We start from the raw sequence: 19,533 nt of genomic DNA, 5'->3' as shown, positions 1-19,533 counted from the left end.
TGGGAGGAAAAGATTGTTCAGATGAAAAAGGCTATACTATGTTTGTTGCTTGGGTTGGTTATTCCATTTGGCTTACCGTTTTACTCTGCGCGTAATTCTCGGTGTTTGCCTGGCACTGTTTACACTACAGCAAAAATGGGCGAAAGTGGCAGCAGATTATGGTACATTAGTAATTTAAAAACCAATTTGCTTCTTTCTATATCGAGTAATGAATAGTAACATACAAGTATTTTTTAGAATTAATGCACCATATGTATTAATTTTGATTATCAAAGTTTGTTCATTTGTTTTACGTAATCAATGAAAAGCCCCTAATTATTTTATATGAATCATTAATTAAGATATCTTTTTATATTTGTTTGATAATATAATTATGATCATTATTTTTTGTTAATCAAATACAATATGCAAACATTAGATTTGATTTATATGATGACGAAATGATATTTGATTTCGTCCATTATCCGCAGGTGATCAGTAAGCACGATAATACGGCACAATAACAGCGTTATATTTATGCACAATATAGTGTAGCCATTTGATGCATGCCGACTTTATATACCGTAAATCGGGGTGTAGTTGATCAATGAGGAGAAGGTGATCAATTCTGTACCCACTGCATGTATAGTCGGCAAAAGGGGGGCTATAATTCGATTTAAATTATCAAAATTTCTATGTTGTCACATTGTCTGATGACTGCATTTTATTTTCTTCAATTTTGTTTGACATGGAAGATAATTAATTGTTTTCTAAATCCAGTTTTAAATTTGCATTGAGGATAAAAATTGGTTTCCAGAGAAAAATTGTTCTTTTCGTGAGAATTTGGCTACAGTTAGGCGTTTAATGTGGTTTATTCTGTATTTCACAAAAATCAATTCTCAAATTAACCTATTTATCAACAAGTAGTGAAAATGATGAAGATTCAGTGACCCCAAATTTAGTCAGTAGCATATCTCTTTATTTTTGGAAACCTACCTTAGTAATTAATCAACTTCACCCTGGAATGAAAAACTCCACTTTTTGGTTTCCAACAATTGTTTTTGTTATTATTATAACATTTTGATACACATCGGGTTTGGGTTATTTGGCATAGCGCCATTTGACATAATGGTTATTCAGCATAAGATGTTTTCATTAAGAACAACCATGTTTTTGAAACAAGGGATATAATTTTAGTCAATAACCGGGTTGTCAAATGGTTATTATGCAAAACGGCGTTATGTCAAAAGACCTTATGCCTAATGGCTTTATGCCATATGGCTCGCTCCCCTTCCTCCACATATGCAATGGCTTATATCCAATGAGCAACATTAACACTTCATGAGTATGATTCTATCAATTCGTCCATTATACTTTAACTATAATATTCATTGTTTTACCTTTCTTCTCTTTCTCCAGATAATACCACCACCGGAATGGAAGCCTAGAAAAAAGGGCTATGATCTCGACGGACTCAATCTTACTATCCCGGCACCTATTTGCCAGGTTGTTGCAGGGAAGCAAGGCCTCTATCAACAGATCAATATCCAGAAAGGATCGCTCACAGTGAAGCAATTTGCTGAGCTTGCCAATACTGAAAGGTAAACACTTTCTTTTTTCTAGCTAAACAATTTGGCTTATTATCTCCATCTATAATATTTAATATTTTCTCAGATATGCTACACCGAAACACTTTGATTTCGAGGACTTGGAACGGAAGTACTGGAAAAATATCACATACGTTGCACCAATATACGGCGCTGATGTTTGCGGAAGTATAACGGACGATGATTGTAATGTAAGTATATTACGAATGGCCTCTAATTACACATACTAAATTCTAAACTTTTGTCAACAGATTTGGAACATAAATCGTCTTGGGACGATCCTGGATTACGTCAACCAAGATTATGGCATCTCGATCGATGGAGTTAACACGGCTTATCTCTATTTTGGCATGTGGAAGACAACGTTTGCATGGCACACAGAAGACATGGATTTGTACTCGATTAATTATTTGCATTTCGGTGCACCTAAAACGTGGTACGCAGTCCCTCCTGAACACGGTCGCAAACTGGAGAAGTTGGCAAACAGTTGCTTCCCGGCGAGTTTCCAGACATGTGCAGCTTACTTGCGCCACAAAATGACCCTCATCAGTCCACAGATTTTGAAGCAGCATAACATCCCATTCGATAAAATAACACAGGAGGAAAATGAAATCATGATTACATTTCCTTTTGGGTATCATGCTGGCTTCAACCATGGATTCAACTGCGCGGAATCAACCAACTTTGCGTTACCTCGTTGGATCGAGTATGGAAAAAGAGCTACTCAGTGCTACTGTAGCTCCGATATGGTCAAAATCTCGATGGATACATTCGTCAAGCGCTTCCAACCGGATAAGTACGAGGCTTGGATGAATGGAACTGATTTTGGGCCACATCCCGAAGACCCATCACACATAGTGGGGCCGCCGCCACGTGTTATAGATTGTGATAAAGATGAGGGCATTGAATCGTTCACGGAGGAAGGGGAGCACACCCCTATGAAGAAAGCATGCAATATTGCAACTAAAAACATACGAAAAATGTCGTTCAAAGAAAAAAATCCGGATTTGGATTTGAATGATATTCAAAACAATCCACACATTCCCGACGATGTGAAGATGGTCCTGAGCGGTGCACTGGTAGCAGATGATGTAGATGATGATATTGAGGATGTGTCACCAAACAAATCGGATGCTGGCTCAGATAGCTTTAAATCTTCTTCCTACGATCCGTTCGACTCCGAGGACGATGACGATGAAGAGTTCAGCTCAAAGAGCAAGAAACGAAAGAAGAAGAGGGCAGGCAGTGACTATGACGACGATTGGTATTCGTCTCAAGGTAGATCTTCTAGACGAGTGTCTTCGCCTAGAAAACGACTGTCCAGAGAGCAACAGGCTGCCAAGGCTGAGCGAGAAAAACAACGTTCGGATCGTCGGGCCAAGCTAGAAGAAAAACGCAAACGTCGAGAAGAGGAGAAGAAAGTGCGCGATGAAGAGCGCGAACGAGAACGTAATCAACGGATGGAGAAAAAGGAACGAGAACGTCTGGAAAAGAAAGAACAGCGTGAAAGAAACGTGTCGGATTCGAAAAAGAAAGCGTTGGATAGGATAAAAGATCGAATGAGCAATGGAAATAAGTCGCCTAAAAAGCCAGCCAACGGCGCCTCGCCAGCGATGAAAAAGATTAAGAGCCAACTGATGAAAGAGCTCCCACCGCAGTTGAAAATGTTGGAGCCCCACAAAAAGTTCGAAGGTAAGATTCCGCATCTCAAGAAGACCGGTGCCGAGAATGTCAATGGCAACGGTGATCCAAGCAGTGGAAGTACTCAGGTAAACGGTAGTAATGTTAGGAAGGTGGCACCTGTTGGAAAGCTATCTCTGCCAAAGTCAACCACTTTAACCGTTATAAATCGTCCGAACGAATTCACAAGGCGAGAACAGTACAACGATGTGCAAAAGCCAAAGCCGGTTAGTTTGCCTCTGTCAGACAGTAGTTTGGCGAAAAAGATAAGCAGTATTCCTAATCTGGTGGTAAAACAAATTGATGAGCGCGAGGTGAAGAAACATCCATCGTATGCGTCACAAAGTGTAACGTCATCCGTGAGACCATATTCATCGGAGTGTAAAAAGGCTGAACCTAAAGAAGAAAAACTTCCGTACCGACCATCGACGTACATTCCTCCTCCGGTGAAAATTCCTAAACCTCCTACTCCACTCAAACAAAAATTTGACTATATGAGCGCCTTTAATGCCTTCCTGCAAAACGGTAGTCAAACATCAGCACCAGTCATCAAAACAAAACCGCCAATAATGAAGACGGCTTCAAATCGCTATAACGATGAACTGTCGATGCCACCTCTAAGGCCATCTTCAGTCGTGGTGAATAGGCCACTATCGATAAAAACTGAACAACCAGTGAACAGTCGGACGATTGAAACTTCTGCCGGTCAAATAGAGATTGTTGTCCGTCAGCAGCCAGAGCCAGAACTATTTCAACCAGACCATAAACCACAGCTTGTACCGACTTTGTCGTCAACTGTGATTACGCCAAATAGTTTTCTGGATATCCAACATCTGCCTCCAGACCAACTGCTTCAGCCAATTGAAGATCCGCCGCTCATGCAGTTCGAAGAAATGCAACAATTTAGGTACTTTGACGCGGCAGGAAATGAAATACCCGGTCCATGTCAGCCGTCACTGGTCTATGAAGAAACTGTTGTACAAAGCTCGCCAATGATCTCGACTGATTGCGATACCACCACGACATTGCTAACCTGCGCTGACAGTACTCATCAATCGCTGCAACCCACTGTCATTAACAACACCGGCACCGGCTTCGTTTGGTCCAACAATTATTGTTTGAATGAACGATTAGTAGATTATAACCATTAGGCTAGCTGATCGGTTATACCATATTTGTTGTCAGCGATTATAGTTTTGAGTCTACCAATCTTAACCTCTTTCTTTACTTTCACTTCTAAAACACCTTTACACATACACACTAGATCTAGATAAATGTCCCACAATTTTCTTTATTTTATTACTGATTATCAGTAGACTGCAAGCTAACCAGCTTCTGAAGAATTCTTATTTACGATTATTTCGAAGTTTAGTATTAGGTTTCGTCCAATATTTAATTTATACCTGGTTGGCATGCTTACCTTATCGAGGATGTATAAAAGTGTGTGAATGCGTTCGAGCTCCCAAATGTTAGGAAACGTTTCATCAGAAATGTTACAAATACCATTGAAAGTCATGGAAAAATGTTCCAACATGATCTTATTTAGTATTAAAGCTATGAATTCATTACGACTTGAACTTTTGTTATTAATTATTGTAATTTGGAAGAATTCCTTTTTCTTTCCATTGTGCTTCACGCATAGCATCACTTCATTTCAGATAATCAAACCATTATCAATCATATAGGTAGCTATTTCTGGCCTACAAACGCCTTAGTGATCTATGTGCCTAAGGTAAAAAGGGACCCAGATGGCTGTAGCAGTAAACGAGCAGCTATTCAGCAAGACCATGCTGAGAGTGATGGGTTTTAATTGTACAGGTCAAGACTCCTCTAAAAACAATGATTATCGAAGGCCAGCAAACCAATATAACTACAGTGAAACCTCCATGAGTCGATGTTCCAAGAGTCGATATCGACTCATGGAACCATAGTAAAAACAATATTTCATGGTTATTATGATGGTCCCTTCAAACGGCTTGCCAAGCCATTCGTTTCTACGACTCAATATTTCAATGAACCGATGACCCCTTCAGATAGCGACTCATGGAGGTTTGTCTGTATTCACGTTTATTTACAGTGTCTTGCCGATGTTGGCAACATTCGCTATTGCCTACCCCCGAATCTACACCCATTTTTGGCAACAATTTCTGCCCGTTTCTGACAACACATTGATTATATTTTCAGTTGATTGTTAAGAATTGGAATTAACATTTTGAGATGAATAAAAGTAAAAATACATCAAAATTATCATGCTGGACATTGACAGCAAAGAAACGGATTGTGCAATATACTTATGAGTAGAACTGTCATATTTCAAGGTTATTGCTTAACATATATGAGAAGTCTTATAAAGCAGGGAACATAATTAATCTTTGCTACATAATTCAATAGCCTGCATGAATTAGTGGAATATTAGCAAGCAAGTATATGTTAAGATAATTTGTTATGCTGTGTTGGTCACGATTGTTTTTGTAGTTATTGTGCTTGTAACCATTTTTAAACATATCAATCGGATTGTGCGATCAAAGAACATTGACGGTCTGAAATAGCTGTAAATGTTTCCAAATTCTCGTGAACATTATTATTTAGATAATCCATAAAATATTTGTTAAAACAATTTGCGAGTGTTTTAAAGGTATTTTTTGGAGAAATATATGGAAACTTTGACCATAGCTCTATTTCGCAGAATGTCAAGATGACTGTAAAACGAAGCCAAACCTAGAATTTTCAAGAGCACAAAGCTAGAGAACCGAATAGCGGACTGTGTTGAAAGTTTGATCGAATGGTCATCACCAGCAAGTAATCAACCGATCAAATTTTCAATGTGAACGGTTGTCAGATTCTGTAGATCTGTGCACTTGAAAATTCGAAACTTTGCTTCGTTTTATAATCACCTTAAGAATGGTTTTTGGTGTTTTAATTGAAGGAAATTTATCGAGTAATTCTAAAAGCGAATCACGGAAAATCAGAATTGAGTTTTAAAGGACATTGCTGAAAATTTTCCACCTATTCTCAAGCATTTTTTTCAAGAATTCACTGGTTTACTTCAGAATTTCAGCAAATTTCTCCACACAAAAATTGGTTACGGAATTGGACTACAAGTGACGTTTAAGTTGCGTTAGGAAAAACAATCAATCATTTTGATAAAAAAAGGATCTTCTATTGGTAATTCTTATACCAATAAATCAGCCAGAAATAAATCAATGTGTTGTTTGAGGAACATTGTCTGAAATTCTTTTCTGAAGTTTCCAGTTACTAGTTCATACAGCTTTGAGGGAATACATGTAGAAGTTCTACCTGTAACATGAAGTGTGCAAAATGCATAAAAAAGGCCAATGATTTTAATCTTACCTTTACGAAGTTGAGTTGACAATGCCTTGTTCACTAAGCATTTGGCAGTGCCAATTTGGATAAAAGGCATTGAAAAAGTGATCCGAAAAAATAATAATTACAATGAAAATAACAGCACGCTTGTATTGGGTACAACAAGTGTGCTTTTCAGATGGTGTTTGTACTCAGTACATGATATCCCTGATCTTAGATCATAAGTTGAATTGAAAAAGCCTCCCAGAAATTGTTCACACCATTCGTAGTAATGCCATGCATTTTTACTAGCTTTTAGAGATTATTAACATGCTAGATTTGGCCACATAAAATTCACCCCTGGTTGCCAAAATCGCTAAGACACTGTATTTAAAGCAATCTCAACTTATGTGGCTAGGAGTAAATTCACAAAGAGGTAGAATGAACGATTTCATCACACTTCATGTTTTTTTAATATTAATTTATGTTTTATATGAAACGAAGATACCGTGGACGTACCATATTTGACGCGGTTAAGAAAATTCTAAATTCAAACACTTGTCAAATCGTCTAAATCTTTCCGATTTTGTTGAAATTTGAACATATGCTAGCTCAACTATTATAGAATTAGGGAAAAATCAGTAAAAAAATATTAAATGTTTTTTCTTCATGTTTGATTGACTTTTTGTGGAACACATTAGGTTCCTTAATTGACGCATCAATTCTTCAATGTGCCTAATTTGACGCAATATGTTCCTTATTTGACGCACTTACAAATAATTGCTAAAGTTCAAAATATATAAGAGTATCAGTATTCAATAGTTCATCTAATTGAAAAAAAGCGCTTTAGAATGGACATAAAAGTTAGAACCTTTGGAAAAAGTTTTGAATGACGTCAACCGGTAGTAGGGGAATTAGGGGCATAATGGACACGTTAAGCAAATGTTCGTTTTAAGACCATACAATGGCAATGTTTTTAATTTACGCCCGGCTAGTTTTCAAGTTTGAAGTTAGTACGACGTGCTACATTTGTTCATAATGATAAAAATCATATCATATGTCAGAAAAGCGAGATAGAAAATTTGGTTGAAAACAAGGCTGGTAAAAAGGTATCGGGGCGAAATGAACACCTGCATGAAATTTAATGATTCCAATATATTTAATGACTGTCAATCGTTCCGATATATAAAAAAGCTCTCCCTCAATCATTATAGCTAAAAAGAACCTTTCTGGGTTCATTACTTTGCTCAAAAATTAGATTCTTCCACGGCCTTGCTTATATGCCAATTTGAAACTGAAAAAAAAACTTTTAGCCAAATTTTGAAGGAAAATGAGGGCAAAAATTAAATTTTATACCGTCAAACATTTCAAATGCAATACAGATTTCATGCAGTGTATGAACTTTTGATGAAGTATGCATATTCTCAGATATTGAGGGGGTGTCCATTTCGCCCCGTATGTTCATTATGCCCCTAATCCCCCTACTTTTGCTATGCGTTTAGTTAGTGTGGAAAAAAAGCCGGCGATTGAGTTCAATCCATAGTTAAGCATTATTGTTTAGTTTAATGTATTTTCGTCGCGATATCAGACAAGGGAAAGGTTTGAAAACTACGCTGAAACGGGGAAGATAGTTGCTAAAATAAGGACAAATTGGACAAAAACTAGAACGAAAACAACCGGTTCCAAAAATGGCCGTTTGAGAATCTTCGTTACTTATAACACGTGAACTACGCCTACTTGTCCCATGTTCTATGTAACCCTTATGGACCGCGGGACAAATATGCATAGAACTAACGGCAGTATGGGCCTCGAAATAGATCGAGAACCATATATGGGGTCATCCATAAAGTACGTCATGTTATTAGGGGGAAGGAGGTGTTCTGCAAGATGTGACGAATCATACAAGTTTTTTTAAGGCTCCATATAAAAAGTGTGACGTAGGGCAGATGGGCGGGGTTTTTCTAAAAAAAATGTATTTTTTGTGACACGTATCTCATGGACACCCCCTATTGTATAAATTATACGAAACAAACCATTGAACCTACACCTCACCTGCTGACGCATTTATTGAAGCTTCCTTGAACCATTAGGGGACGTCCATAAACCGCGATAAATTGTTCAATTTTCAACCCCTCTCAACCTTGGGCACACTTATTTTATGAAAAGTGCGAATATTTTGTATGAATCGTTGCGTTTCCCTGAACCTCCTCCTCTTCCTGAAAACGTGACGTAATCTATGGATGACCCTTTACATGTGATAACATAAACATTGGGTTGTTCTGCGGACGGATTTTTTGAATGCAATCACCATAAATATTTCTTTTCCTATTTTCGATTCAACAAAACATGCTAAACAAAATAGCAAATAATTAGGAGCATTGTGTGCCTAATTTGACGCACAAGATTTTGATACAAAAATATGTCTTAAACCTTAAAAATAGACAAATTTCGACGTCAATTTATGAATAAAAGAATATTACTGACTGTTGTTGATGATATTGCTGTAAAACAGCACAATATTTTCATGAAAAATGATTAACAATATTTAGCACATTCACTAAGGAATGAAAAAATTGACGCACTTGTCGGATGCATTTTCTAATAATTTATATTTTTTGCCTATTATTAATCAAAAATAATATTTTTTTGATTGAAATCTTACAATAACATGTAAATGAAGATTAAGGAATAAATTTTTGAATGCTATTCTGAACTAGAATTAATTTGTAATAAAAATAATTAGAAAATGCGTCAAGTTTGGACCTGCGTCAAATATGGTACGTTCACGGTATGACATTTTATTTCCAACTTGTATTGTTTTATCCCAATAAAACTTAACAAATGGAAAAGCCCTAATGATTGACTTTTTAAAGCAGAATAGTTTGATTTTCATTATGCGCTTTCGAAGTTCTGCTACAGTACTCAAGTTGCATACACTTGAGCACTCTTCATTTATTAATTATTATACACAAAACACTATTTTGTTCTCTAAATCATCTATTTTCGCTCACTAAAGTCACGGGGCACTTGTTCTTTTATCGGCAATGCAATTACTATTGTCGGCAACAAAATTGTTCTCTTCAGCAATCCAAAATTGTACAAAAACTACACGGAGAAAACGAAAAACACATACTTTTGAGTTATTTTTCTCTCCCTATTTCATTCGCTCTTTCTATTGTTGTCAGAGAGCGAAGAGCAAAACAACCTAAAAACCGAACCTTTGTGCGTTACCTCAAATTTGAGTAATTGACATAGTACTGGAAGTTGAGTTATTTGATCTGCCGGTTGAGTGAAAAGAACTTAGCCAGTAGGTATTTTTTCGAATGGCTGCAAATGAAAACCACTTCTACCCCATCAACTCAAAATTAGGTTAACGCACGAGCCCCCAGAATTGAGTGGAATGAACTCACTTTTGAGTACTTCATTTTCTCCGTGTAGGTTATGTATTAGTAACTCTTCGTATTCGTTGACAATGCCTGAAATTGAACGTCACTCATAATGTTCTACTCGTTGATAGGCCCAATGCAGAAAAATACAGACTACACTGAGAACAGCATTGCAGTTATAAATAGAATAGCTGAGAGCCATAAGGCAATCTGACGTTTAATCGCCTTTCTCTTTCCAGCATACGCAAGCTTGTGGATTGTTTTCATACGGAAACCGTTTCCGTATGAAAACAACAAACAAAAAATCCCATTTGATCGTGTTGCTGGAAAGAGAAGGGTGCGATAGCCTTATATTGAATACACAACGCCACTAAATTTGTGCAGACTAAGGCGCAAGACCGTTGCGGAGGGGGGAATGGTCGAACACGATTCTCTTGATTTGTTCTTATTGCGTATCAATTCTACTCGCGGCGATCTGGACTATAGAAATTCATATTGCGGCGCTTATATTAAATCCACATCCAGCGGCGGCAGTAACGTGCAGAAGATATGCGCGCAATTCAAACGCAACGTCAAAATTCAAGTAGGCTTGGATTTTTTTCGTTCTTCAAGGACGCAAATGTTTCAAATTTGCTAAATCTGAAACATTTGGTGATTTTCATTATCACTGCGACGGTATATCGACATTTTCAGATAATCGCATTACGTGGATTTATCTTGCAGAGCACAATACATTTTGCCTTAAGAAAGATGGAGCGATTATTGCAATACGAAAGTTTTATGTATCGTTTTAGCATCACCCCACATCAAGGCGTCGATAGACGAGGGAAGTGCGCACGAGTCTATCGATCGCAAGGTTCTTGGTTCGATTCCAGGTAACAGGCTTCAAATTTATCCCTCTCATTTACCATTATCACGTCTATCTTTTGATACTATCAAATGATACTATCACTATGGGTAGTGATAGGGATACTATCCCTTCTTGAAAAATGATTGATAGAAGATTGACTATATTATCTCTATCAATTGATAGACGGATGGAGATACTATCAGCATTTTTTCATCACTGATGGATCAAGCATATCTTTATCATCTATCTTTTGGGAAAAATATACTATTTGCAAAATTCTATAGCTATCCCTATAAAGAGGTTACGTTATATCGAGGTATGACTGTAACTACAATCCCTAGCTGTTGCTAGGGCATGGCCAGAACAAGTCTCGACTGTAGAAAGATGTATCGATCTTGTCTAGCAGCCCTAGTCAAGCTCGAACATTCTGGGACTGTTTGGATAGTAGACGAGAAGAAGGCACCCCTCATTGAATGGTACAGTCGGACTCGATTATCCGGAGACTCGATTATCCGAGATTCGATTATCCGTAATTTTAAACTCGTCCGGAATTAGTTTTTGATAGTCTTATTTTTCAGTTTTTATGCATAAATTTGAGTTAATTTATTATCGCAATATACAATATGAATGGTTTGACAGTTTTGGACGTAGGTAGGAGTATGAGATTTTTGTGTATGCTGGTCAAAAAAAATATTTTCTTATCAGGAGCCCTAATGTTCCTAGAAATAAGGCCAGAGGCCGCTATCTTGGATTTCAAAATGGCGTCGGATATCGATTTTCGTCATATCATCATCGTGCCCGTTCCGAACCCATATTGCATGGGTTTCCAAAAATTCTTACATTCCTGAAGCCGTCACCTTGGATTGCTTAATATGGAATTTAATTAATGTTTTATACCCATCGTCCAACAATTTTAATTATAATAATATTATCAATTGATAAAGATATAACCTCTATCATTGTTATTTGAGAGATGTTGTACTGGTAGTATCATCATGAGAATTTTTTGGGATAGGGATACTATCACTCTATCCTCTATCTCTGATAGAAAACATTCTCTCAGTGATACTATCAGGATAGACAAGAAGTGATGGTATCATAGACCAAGTTTTTCTAAATAAAAATAATTTTAAAATAGATATCGAGTTATGGAGAGAAATTTACCTCTCACGTGACATCGACTAGTGGAGATATCGAGTTATAGAAATATCGACTTATGGAGAGCATGATGTATGGAAATTTGAAGGGACCGAAACATCCATCGAGTTATAGAGTATATCGAGTTATAGAATATCGAGTTGTGGAGAGTCGACTGTATCTCAAATTTATGCATAAAATCTGAAGAACAAGAATATCAAAAAACATTTTCCGGATAATCGAGTCTAAAATTACGGATAATCGAATCCCAGATAATCGAGTCTTCGGATGTAATTCATTTTGCTTATAATTTTACTGCTCATACACCTAATCTGGCCAGGGTATTCCTAATATGGTCACTCTCATAAGAAATCAATTGGCCAATTTAGTAACCTAAGTTAAATGTATGGCCGAAACTGGCTATGATGGCCTATATTGACCAACAAGATTTCAATGCGAAAAAAAAGTTTCTAGTTAATTCCAATAATTTTCATAAAAATATGGATTGAAAGCTTTCATTTGACCTATTTGCAATACACACAGGACTTTCCGTTTACTTTTCAAAAACGTATTCCCTTGTGCTGGCCAAAACCGGTGCTTTTACCCTACAGACACTCTAGGACTTTATTGCATTAAAAATTCTTTCAATGCACACCCATAAGGATCCATCGATGCAAATCGATATGATGAAGGTCATCGGAACATGAACGATTCATCAACTGTAGCCGATTATGCCAAACTTGCTCTGGAATAAGGGATTTATAATGTTCGATATCTCCTCATTGATCATCTTTTTAATAAGGTTCAGGTATAAGATACCTACAGGTGGACTTCTATATCTAGCATCGCTGCCAAGTGTTCTCATGTGAAATAGGGCAAGTGAAGCAGTAGTAGAACAACAAAACAAAGAAATACATTATCTCAACGCTCAACTAAAAGAGCTGCCTCTCCCCTAAGGGAGTGTTTTCTTTGGTTCTATCAAACTTGGATCGTCTCACTTTGTTTATAATAGTGAGGATCGATGAAGAGCACTCGTTCATTTTATTTGCTTGATCTCTTCTTGCACACGCTCGGTGTATTCTGGCTATTCATTTGAGTCAGTTTGGCTTTAGTTGTGTTACGTCCGGGGAAAACAGGATATGTGGCCGAGTAAAACATTCACACGCGGACGTAAACGGATATAAAAACATGCACATTTTATTTACAGGACTATTTACATAATTACACAATACTACACCATATTAAAATGTACTGCGGAGAGCGCGCGCGGGCAGCATCTTGCTGCTGTTGCAGTCGATGGCGTTCTGCTGTATTGTTTATTGGCGTCTGTCGTCTATCACTCATGATAGAGACGAGCTGGACAGCAGGTGGGGAAATTGGGACACAATGCACCTGCTAATCCGTTCGTTCACAACATCTCCCCCTGTAAGATGTGGAACGTATGGAATCAAGGTGTAATTCTTCGAAGCTACAAAGAAGTCCTTGATTGAGTGGTAATGACGAGAGCCTCGTTGTTGTTCCATCATTGAAAACTATCCGCGAAAGAAACGATGCAGCGCAGGATGCCGACTGTTTGAGGCAGTTGTCGAACTGCCTGTTGCTGCTGACCAAACAGGATGCATCCGATGACGCCTTGGTTCTTTCGGATCGAAACCGAGCTCATGCAGAAATGACGCTGGCAAGTTGACGTCTGGTTTCTGTCGGGTTGCGTGATCCGAACGGTGATAGTGGTGGACATGGTGGAAAAACGAGCACTTCGCTTGTGGACCGAATCATGTTGCTAGTGGAGGAATTGCTTAGCTGATGTCCGTCTCCTGACATGCTGGGATTGCGAGGTCCAAACGATGTAGATGGTGAAATCGATGAAAGATGGGCCATCTTGTTGATTGATGATATGGATGTAGAAAGGGAATGGCCATCTTGCGAATCGAACCAGACTATCGTGGGAGGACGCTGACTGTGCGTTCGGACTCCCACTGGGTTGCGAGATTCGGTAATGGCGCTGCGTGATGGGAACGAATGACCATCATTCCAAGCAAATCTGCTGAAGGAGGACATCCGTGATGTGCGACTCCTGTGGGATTTTGCAGTGCGAATGACGATTGCGCATTTTCGTCCATCTTCCCTCCCGCGTAGGATCTGCAGTGTCGGTCGTATGATGGAGCGTTTGTACAACCGAACTGATAAACCTCGTCGCCACTGTTACGACGCGTTAGTGGGAGGTGGCCGTGATATGGTGAATCATATCAATTAGATAAAAACGCGTTCGTAAGCGAACAAACAATTTTAATAAAAGGACTCGACTTAACGTGTTAAAAGTATACACTCGAATGAATGATAAGAGGCACAGTACAATAGAGCATGACAACTATGATTTGCGGTATCCGGTTTATGCTTCTGACGTCTATCGTGTGGCAGCATGTAGCTGTCACCGATGAGCCCAGCTGGAAAGCGATGGTGAATCTGTGCGCTGAGGCAGTGTTCCCAACGCTTCTGTTCCGTTGTCTCAACAAGTTGCTTTGGACATTTGTAAAAAAGACAAGTTTTTGATTGTTTCGCTGGCGAAATAAATTGAAGAATCGCCGAAAAAGTATTCTGCGATCATATTGCGTGCTTCTAGAGTGAAGATTGTTTCTTGCGGTCTGATTTTTTTTTTCAACTTTAGCCTTTATCTAGGGGGTGTTTCATAAGCCCAGGTAAAAGATACACCTTTGGATGAAATACAGTAGTTTCTCGGGTATAGGGTAAAGATGGGCGGGATGGTTCACATAAGGAAAAGTTTTCCTTTTATGGAGCAGTATCTAGAACGATTTCTTGAAAAAAAGGGGCAAAATAAGTCAACCTTTCCTAAATTCATTTTTTTTTTCTCCGATGGAATATGCTGCAAGTGACCAAATAGCACTTTAATTCGCCCTGCGTGCTAGTGTAGTGCTTTAATGGAGCTGGCATGCCCTATATTAGCCGTACAGTAGCTGTGATAAGTCACTTCGAAATTGTTTTATGCAGTAAACACTCCATAATTTAAGATAGTTGTGATTTATATGCTATCATTTTGCAACAAAGATATCTATCGACGCCAAACCAAAATGTATTCCTCAAGAATCTTCTGAAGAACAATACTCGACAGTTTTTATTTACAATATAGCCCTTTATAATGCGGTAAAATTAACAAATGTACATAGAATTCGCAAAATAATGAATGCTCTATATACGGTTCGAGTAGACTACAGTTTGAAATCGGTATATCTCAAATCCAGATAATTTGGAAACTCGGGGTCTTCAGTATTAGAAAGATAGCGTCTTCGGCAAAGTAGTTCAGTAGCTCAAGGGCTATCATTATTTATTCGGAGAAATATAATATAAATATAATATTTATTTATAATATAAATACGATATTTTGCCAACAGGCGGCGCTAGATAGTATGGAACTTTTGTTTTGCAGATACTGCAGGATCCTGACTTTTTAGACAGATGGCATCTTTGGCAACGTTATTCAGAAGTTCAGGGAGAGACTATCATTATTTTATTAAATCTCAAACTTCAAGGATTAAGCAAAGAAAGCATTTCGGCTACTGAACAACTCTGCCGAAGACGCCGTCTTTCCAAGTAATCAGGCACCTGCAAAACAAATGTTTTATGTTCACTAGCGCCGCCTGATGGCAAAATTTTAAATCAACTAGCTCGAACAATGATAGTCCTTGAATTACCGAACAGCTTTGCCGAAGACGCCATCTTTCTAAGTGGTCAGGATCCTGAGATCTGCAACACAAAATTTTCATGCACACTAGCGCGCCTTGTGGCAAACTCCCGAATCTCTTGCCTAAAATAATGATAGCCCTTGAGCTACTGAACAATTTTGTTGAAGATGTCATCTTTGAATGTGGTCAGACTCCTGGGATATTCGCAAAACCAAGGGTGTTGTACAAAGTACAACGCGCGACTACTCGCGTTACAAAAATTCGCGTGACAACCGAAAGGTTGAAAAGGATTTTTAACTCGATATCGACTCATGCTTTTCTCTTGAATTGCTCTCATTCTTTGGAACCTCTTTAATTCAATTAGACACTGAGATTGTATAAAATTTATGATTTTTCAGTTTGTAAACCAAAAAACTAATCATTTAAAATACTACACCTTGCTTTATTATTTTTTTATTACACTAATATCAAAGGTAAGATTTCGTAATATTGAATGACTTCAATTATTATTTCATCCAAAATCCGGGAAAATTATTGATAATTAGGTATATCAGGAGAAAAGTAAGTTGAAATACGGTGGCAACCCTGTCGTGAGTGCTTTAGACATAGGGATTGCCCATAAATTACGTAGCCTATTCCATTCGGACTCTGAGATCACTCCACACTAAACATTCTACATAAGCTACCATATATATTGTTTCGCTTACTTTAATTTCCATTATTGTTTGCACCAATTTCTTTTAGCTTCTTTCACTGATTTAGTTGCATTTTTGTTCATGGGGCGTTATTCCTTTTTGATTATTTTCGTATTTGTAGAATTTAAAGATGGGTTCATCGCATGAATCATCATTTTGTGTTCTATCTATTATTGCAGTGATTTGTCTTTTTTTTTGTTAAATTGTGGCCCATACTACTGCCTAACAGTTCTTAACCCATTGCTGATGCGTACTTTTTTTCGCGATGTTTCGGCATCGTACACTCGGTTTTCTAATTGTAGATAAAGTGCCCCGACGAAGACGGGCCCGGCGCCGACCTGGGTTGCGTACCTGGGCTACTTTGAAAGTAATTTGGAAGAGAAATACCGCATGGTAAAAGAAAGATTATATGAATGAAGAGGCTAGCAAAATGTCGCAATTATTTATGGGAACAGGTTATCGATTATCACACCTCTCCCATCTTGAAACAAATCATCGTAAAGGATTTCTTCTTTAAGTTTTTATTCTTCATAAAGGTAATGTACATAATAAATATAAACAATAATATACACTTTTTGGACTTTTCGTGAGAACCAAAACTACATTCTTTCATAACATGCAAAAATGAGAATATGTATGGTAGACTTTATTGTGTGTCTGATTTTAATATGGTAGCTAACATTTGTGCGCGCGACTTATAATTTTAATCGACTGTTTGACTCTTACGTAAAGTAGTTGACGATAGGTAGCAATTGAATAAAAAAGCTCTAAACATTAGTATTGGAGCTACAAATAATTCGAATAAATAAAGCAATTAGTTTCCTTAATCGTATCATTTCAATGCAATATCACATCCGAAAAAATACGTTAAAGTGAACGTCATAACATATTAAAAACATTTCAGAATAGAGAAGCATTTCAATTGTGTGATAATTTTGATGTTATCCACTTTATTCTATTCACAATAATGTCTGTAAAGCAAAATATACGAGTCTATTTTTAGCTGCAAGTCTTCAAGACTCTTCAAGAAATCCTTTTCTTGGGAATCGTTACGAGCATGGATAGTAAAATATCGTGTAAGTTTCGTTAATACTGTGCCAAACTTACGAATCCTAGGTTTTCAATAGTTTATTGTTTTTCGTTTCTCAATCATGAATAGTTATCGTTCATTCATAGTATCAAACCGTCAACTAATAAGTTTTATTTTTAGGAACAGATGACATTAAACAGGAAATCGAACCAGCTGAAACAAAAATGGAGGAAGATTTTGAAACTATGAGCAAAAAAATTAAAACTGAGCTATCCGATGAGCTGGACAGCGGCTTAGACATTAAACCAGAATCTATAGACATTAAAAATGTCAATGATGTCCCCTATGTCAGTGAGATCAAATCCGAACCCAACGGAGAGTTGCCGTGTGAGATCAAGTCTGAACCAAACGATGATATGACCGGAGAGATCAAATCCGAACCCAATGAGGAATTCCCGTGTCAGATCAAGAAGGAACCTAACGAGAAACAAAAGTTGTCTATGGAACAGCTTATGGCACAACGGGCCAGGTTTCGCCGAAAGCGAACTCCTTACAATCGTCATCAGTTACTAGAACTAGAGAAACATTTTGCAGAGCAACAGTTTGTCAACTTCAAACAACGTGTCGCAATAGCAGAAGGTCTTGAGCTGACTGAAAGACAGGTACGAACAGTGGTTTATCTACTAGGTTTCAGTAATAACGTTTTTCTCACATCTCTAGGTTAAAGTGTGGTTCCAGAACAGAAGGGCAAAGGACAAACGAATAGAAGCCGGCCTCGCATCGCCATGGACTCAATCAAGATGGGCTACTGGGGCTGCTGGTAATATCATTCCTAGTTTTCGTAAATCGATTGATAAATCAAATGCAAAAACCTCAGTAGAAAGTGTGGAGATAAAGAAAGAAGAAGGCGAAGAAATAAAGAAGGAAGATGCGGGTAAGTGTCTATTAATCTACATACTATTACATGTTGTACCAAATCATTTTTTACTGTTTTAGATGCCGACGTAGTCATTGTAGACAAGTCTAACAGGCCAGAAAAAATGCGTCAAAAACGTACTAATTTTACAACCGAGCAGCTTGAACTACTGGAAAAAGAATTCACGGAAAAAAAGTACCTCAACTTCCTCGAGCGGTGTCAACTGGCTTCTGAGCTGAAGCTCAGTGAACAACAGGTTAGTATAATTTATAATAGATGTGGTAGATGTTTATAACAATGTTCTTTGGATAGTATTATGATAAGTTGGAATTAGCCTCCGTGCCCTCACATTTCAGGGGCCTCCACAAATCTTGGCAAACATATTTGAAGTTAAACTTTTACGAAAAATTGCTTCATAAGGTTTGGAAGATTCAAGGTGTTTTCATAAATCCGGAATATTGGACAATATTTATGCAAATAAAATTACTAAAACAAAGCATTAGAGCATTCAGAATGGGATTTTGTTGACATCACGAGAAACAAGAAGACTAAGAAAGATTCAAAAACTATTTGGATAAACAAGTAGACTGCCATTCTTTTGCTTAAGGTGAAGATAAATCGAAGCCAAACCTCAAATTTTCAAGAGCACGAATCTGGAGAACCGAACACCCGTTTGAGCTAAAAACCTAATCGATTGGTCACCACCAGCGAGTGACCAATCGATTAAGTTTTCAGCTTAAACGAATGTTTGGTTCTCCAGATCCGTGCTCTTGAAGATTTGAGGTTTGGCTTCGATTTATCTTCACCTTAAATTCCTAACGATTTTCTTATGTGAATTTTCCAACTGTAACGAAAGCTTGCTTAAGTTTAAGACTAGGTTCGAATAACCAAACAGGAAACAGAAAAACAAAACGTAACTAATAGGAACTAGATAAGAGTTTGATTCTTCTTCATAGAGTCAGTCCAGACATTTGTCTTTTTCATAATCCCCCATTATATTGCGAGAGTACTACTGGTCGGATAACTGTATGTATTTTTTCATGACTGTCTCTAGGAATTTCGTGAGAATTTAGGTTCTTTCCCAAAATAGCTTCACTTCTTCTTTCTGGCGTTACGTCCCCACTGGGACAGAGCCTGCTTCTCAGATAAGTGTTCTTATGAGCACTTCCACAGTTATTAACTGAGAGCTTACTATGCCAATGACTATTTTTTGCATGTGTATTTTGTGTGGCAGGTACGATGATACTCTATG

The 19,533-nt window shown here is 37.7% G+C and overlaps 1 protein-coding gene across 6 annotated transcripts in view; it reads left to right on the top strand.

Annotated features, from left to right (window-relative positions):
- Positions 1-19,533, top strand: part of LOC5570368 — a 71,457-nt gene that overhangs the window by 41,564 nt on the left and 10,360 nt on the right. For 5 of the 6 annotated variants that reach the window (XM_001659035.2, XM_021850959.1, XM_021850961.1 and 2 more), the window contains 6 exons: positions 1,399-1,580; positions 1,654-1,777; positions 1,838-3,278; positions 17,546-18,027; positions 18,086-18,299; positions 18,362-18,537. In XM_001659035.2, the coding sequence (XP_001659085.2) occupies positions 1,399-1,580; positions 1,654-1,777; positions 1,838-3,278; positions 17,546-18,027; positions 18,086-18,299; positions 18,362-18,537 (2,619 nt within the window). The remainder of the gene's footprint in view (positions 1-1,398; positions 1,581-1,653; positions 1,778-1,837; positions 3,279-17,545; positions 18,028-18,085; positions 18,300-18,361; positions 18,538-19,533) is intronic. The other variant, XM_021850962.1, reaches the window with a different exon arrangement.

The sequence above is a fragment of the Aedes aegypti genome, chromosome 3, assembly GCF_002204515.2.
Source record: "Aedes aegypti strain LVP_AGWG chromosome 3, AaegL5.0 Primary Assembly, whole genome shotgun sequence".
In the NCBI taxonomy this organism is placed as follows: domain Eukaryota; kingdom Metazoa; phylum Arthropoda; class Insecta; order Diptera; family Culicidae; genus Aedes; species Aedes aegypti.
This window is presented reverse-complemented; position numbering and strand designations above follow the sequence as displayed.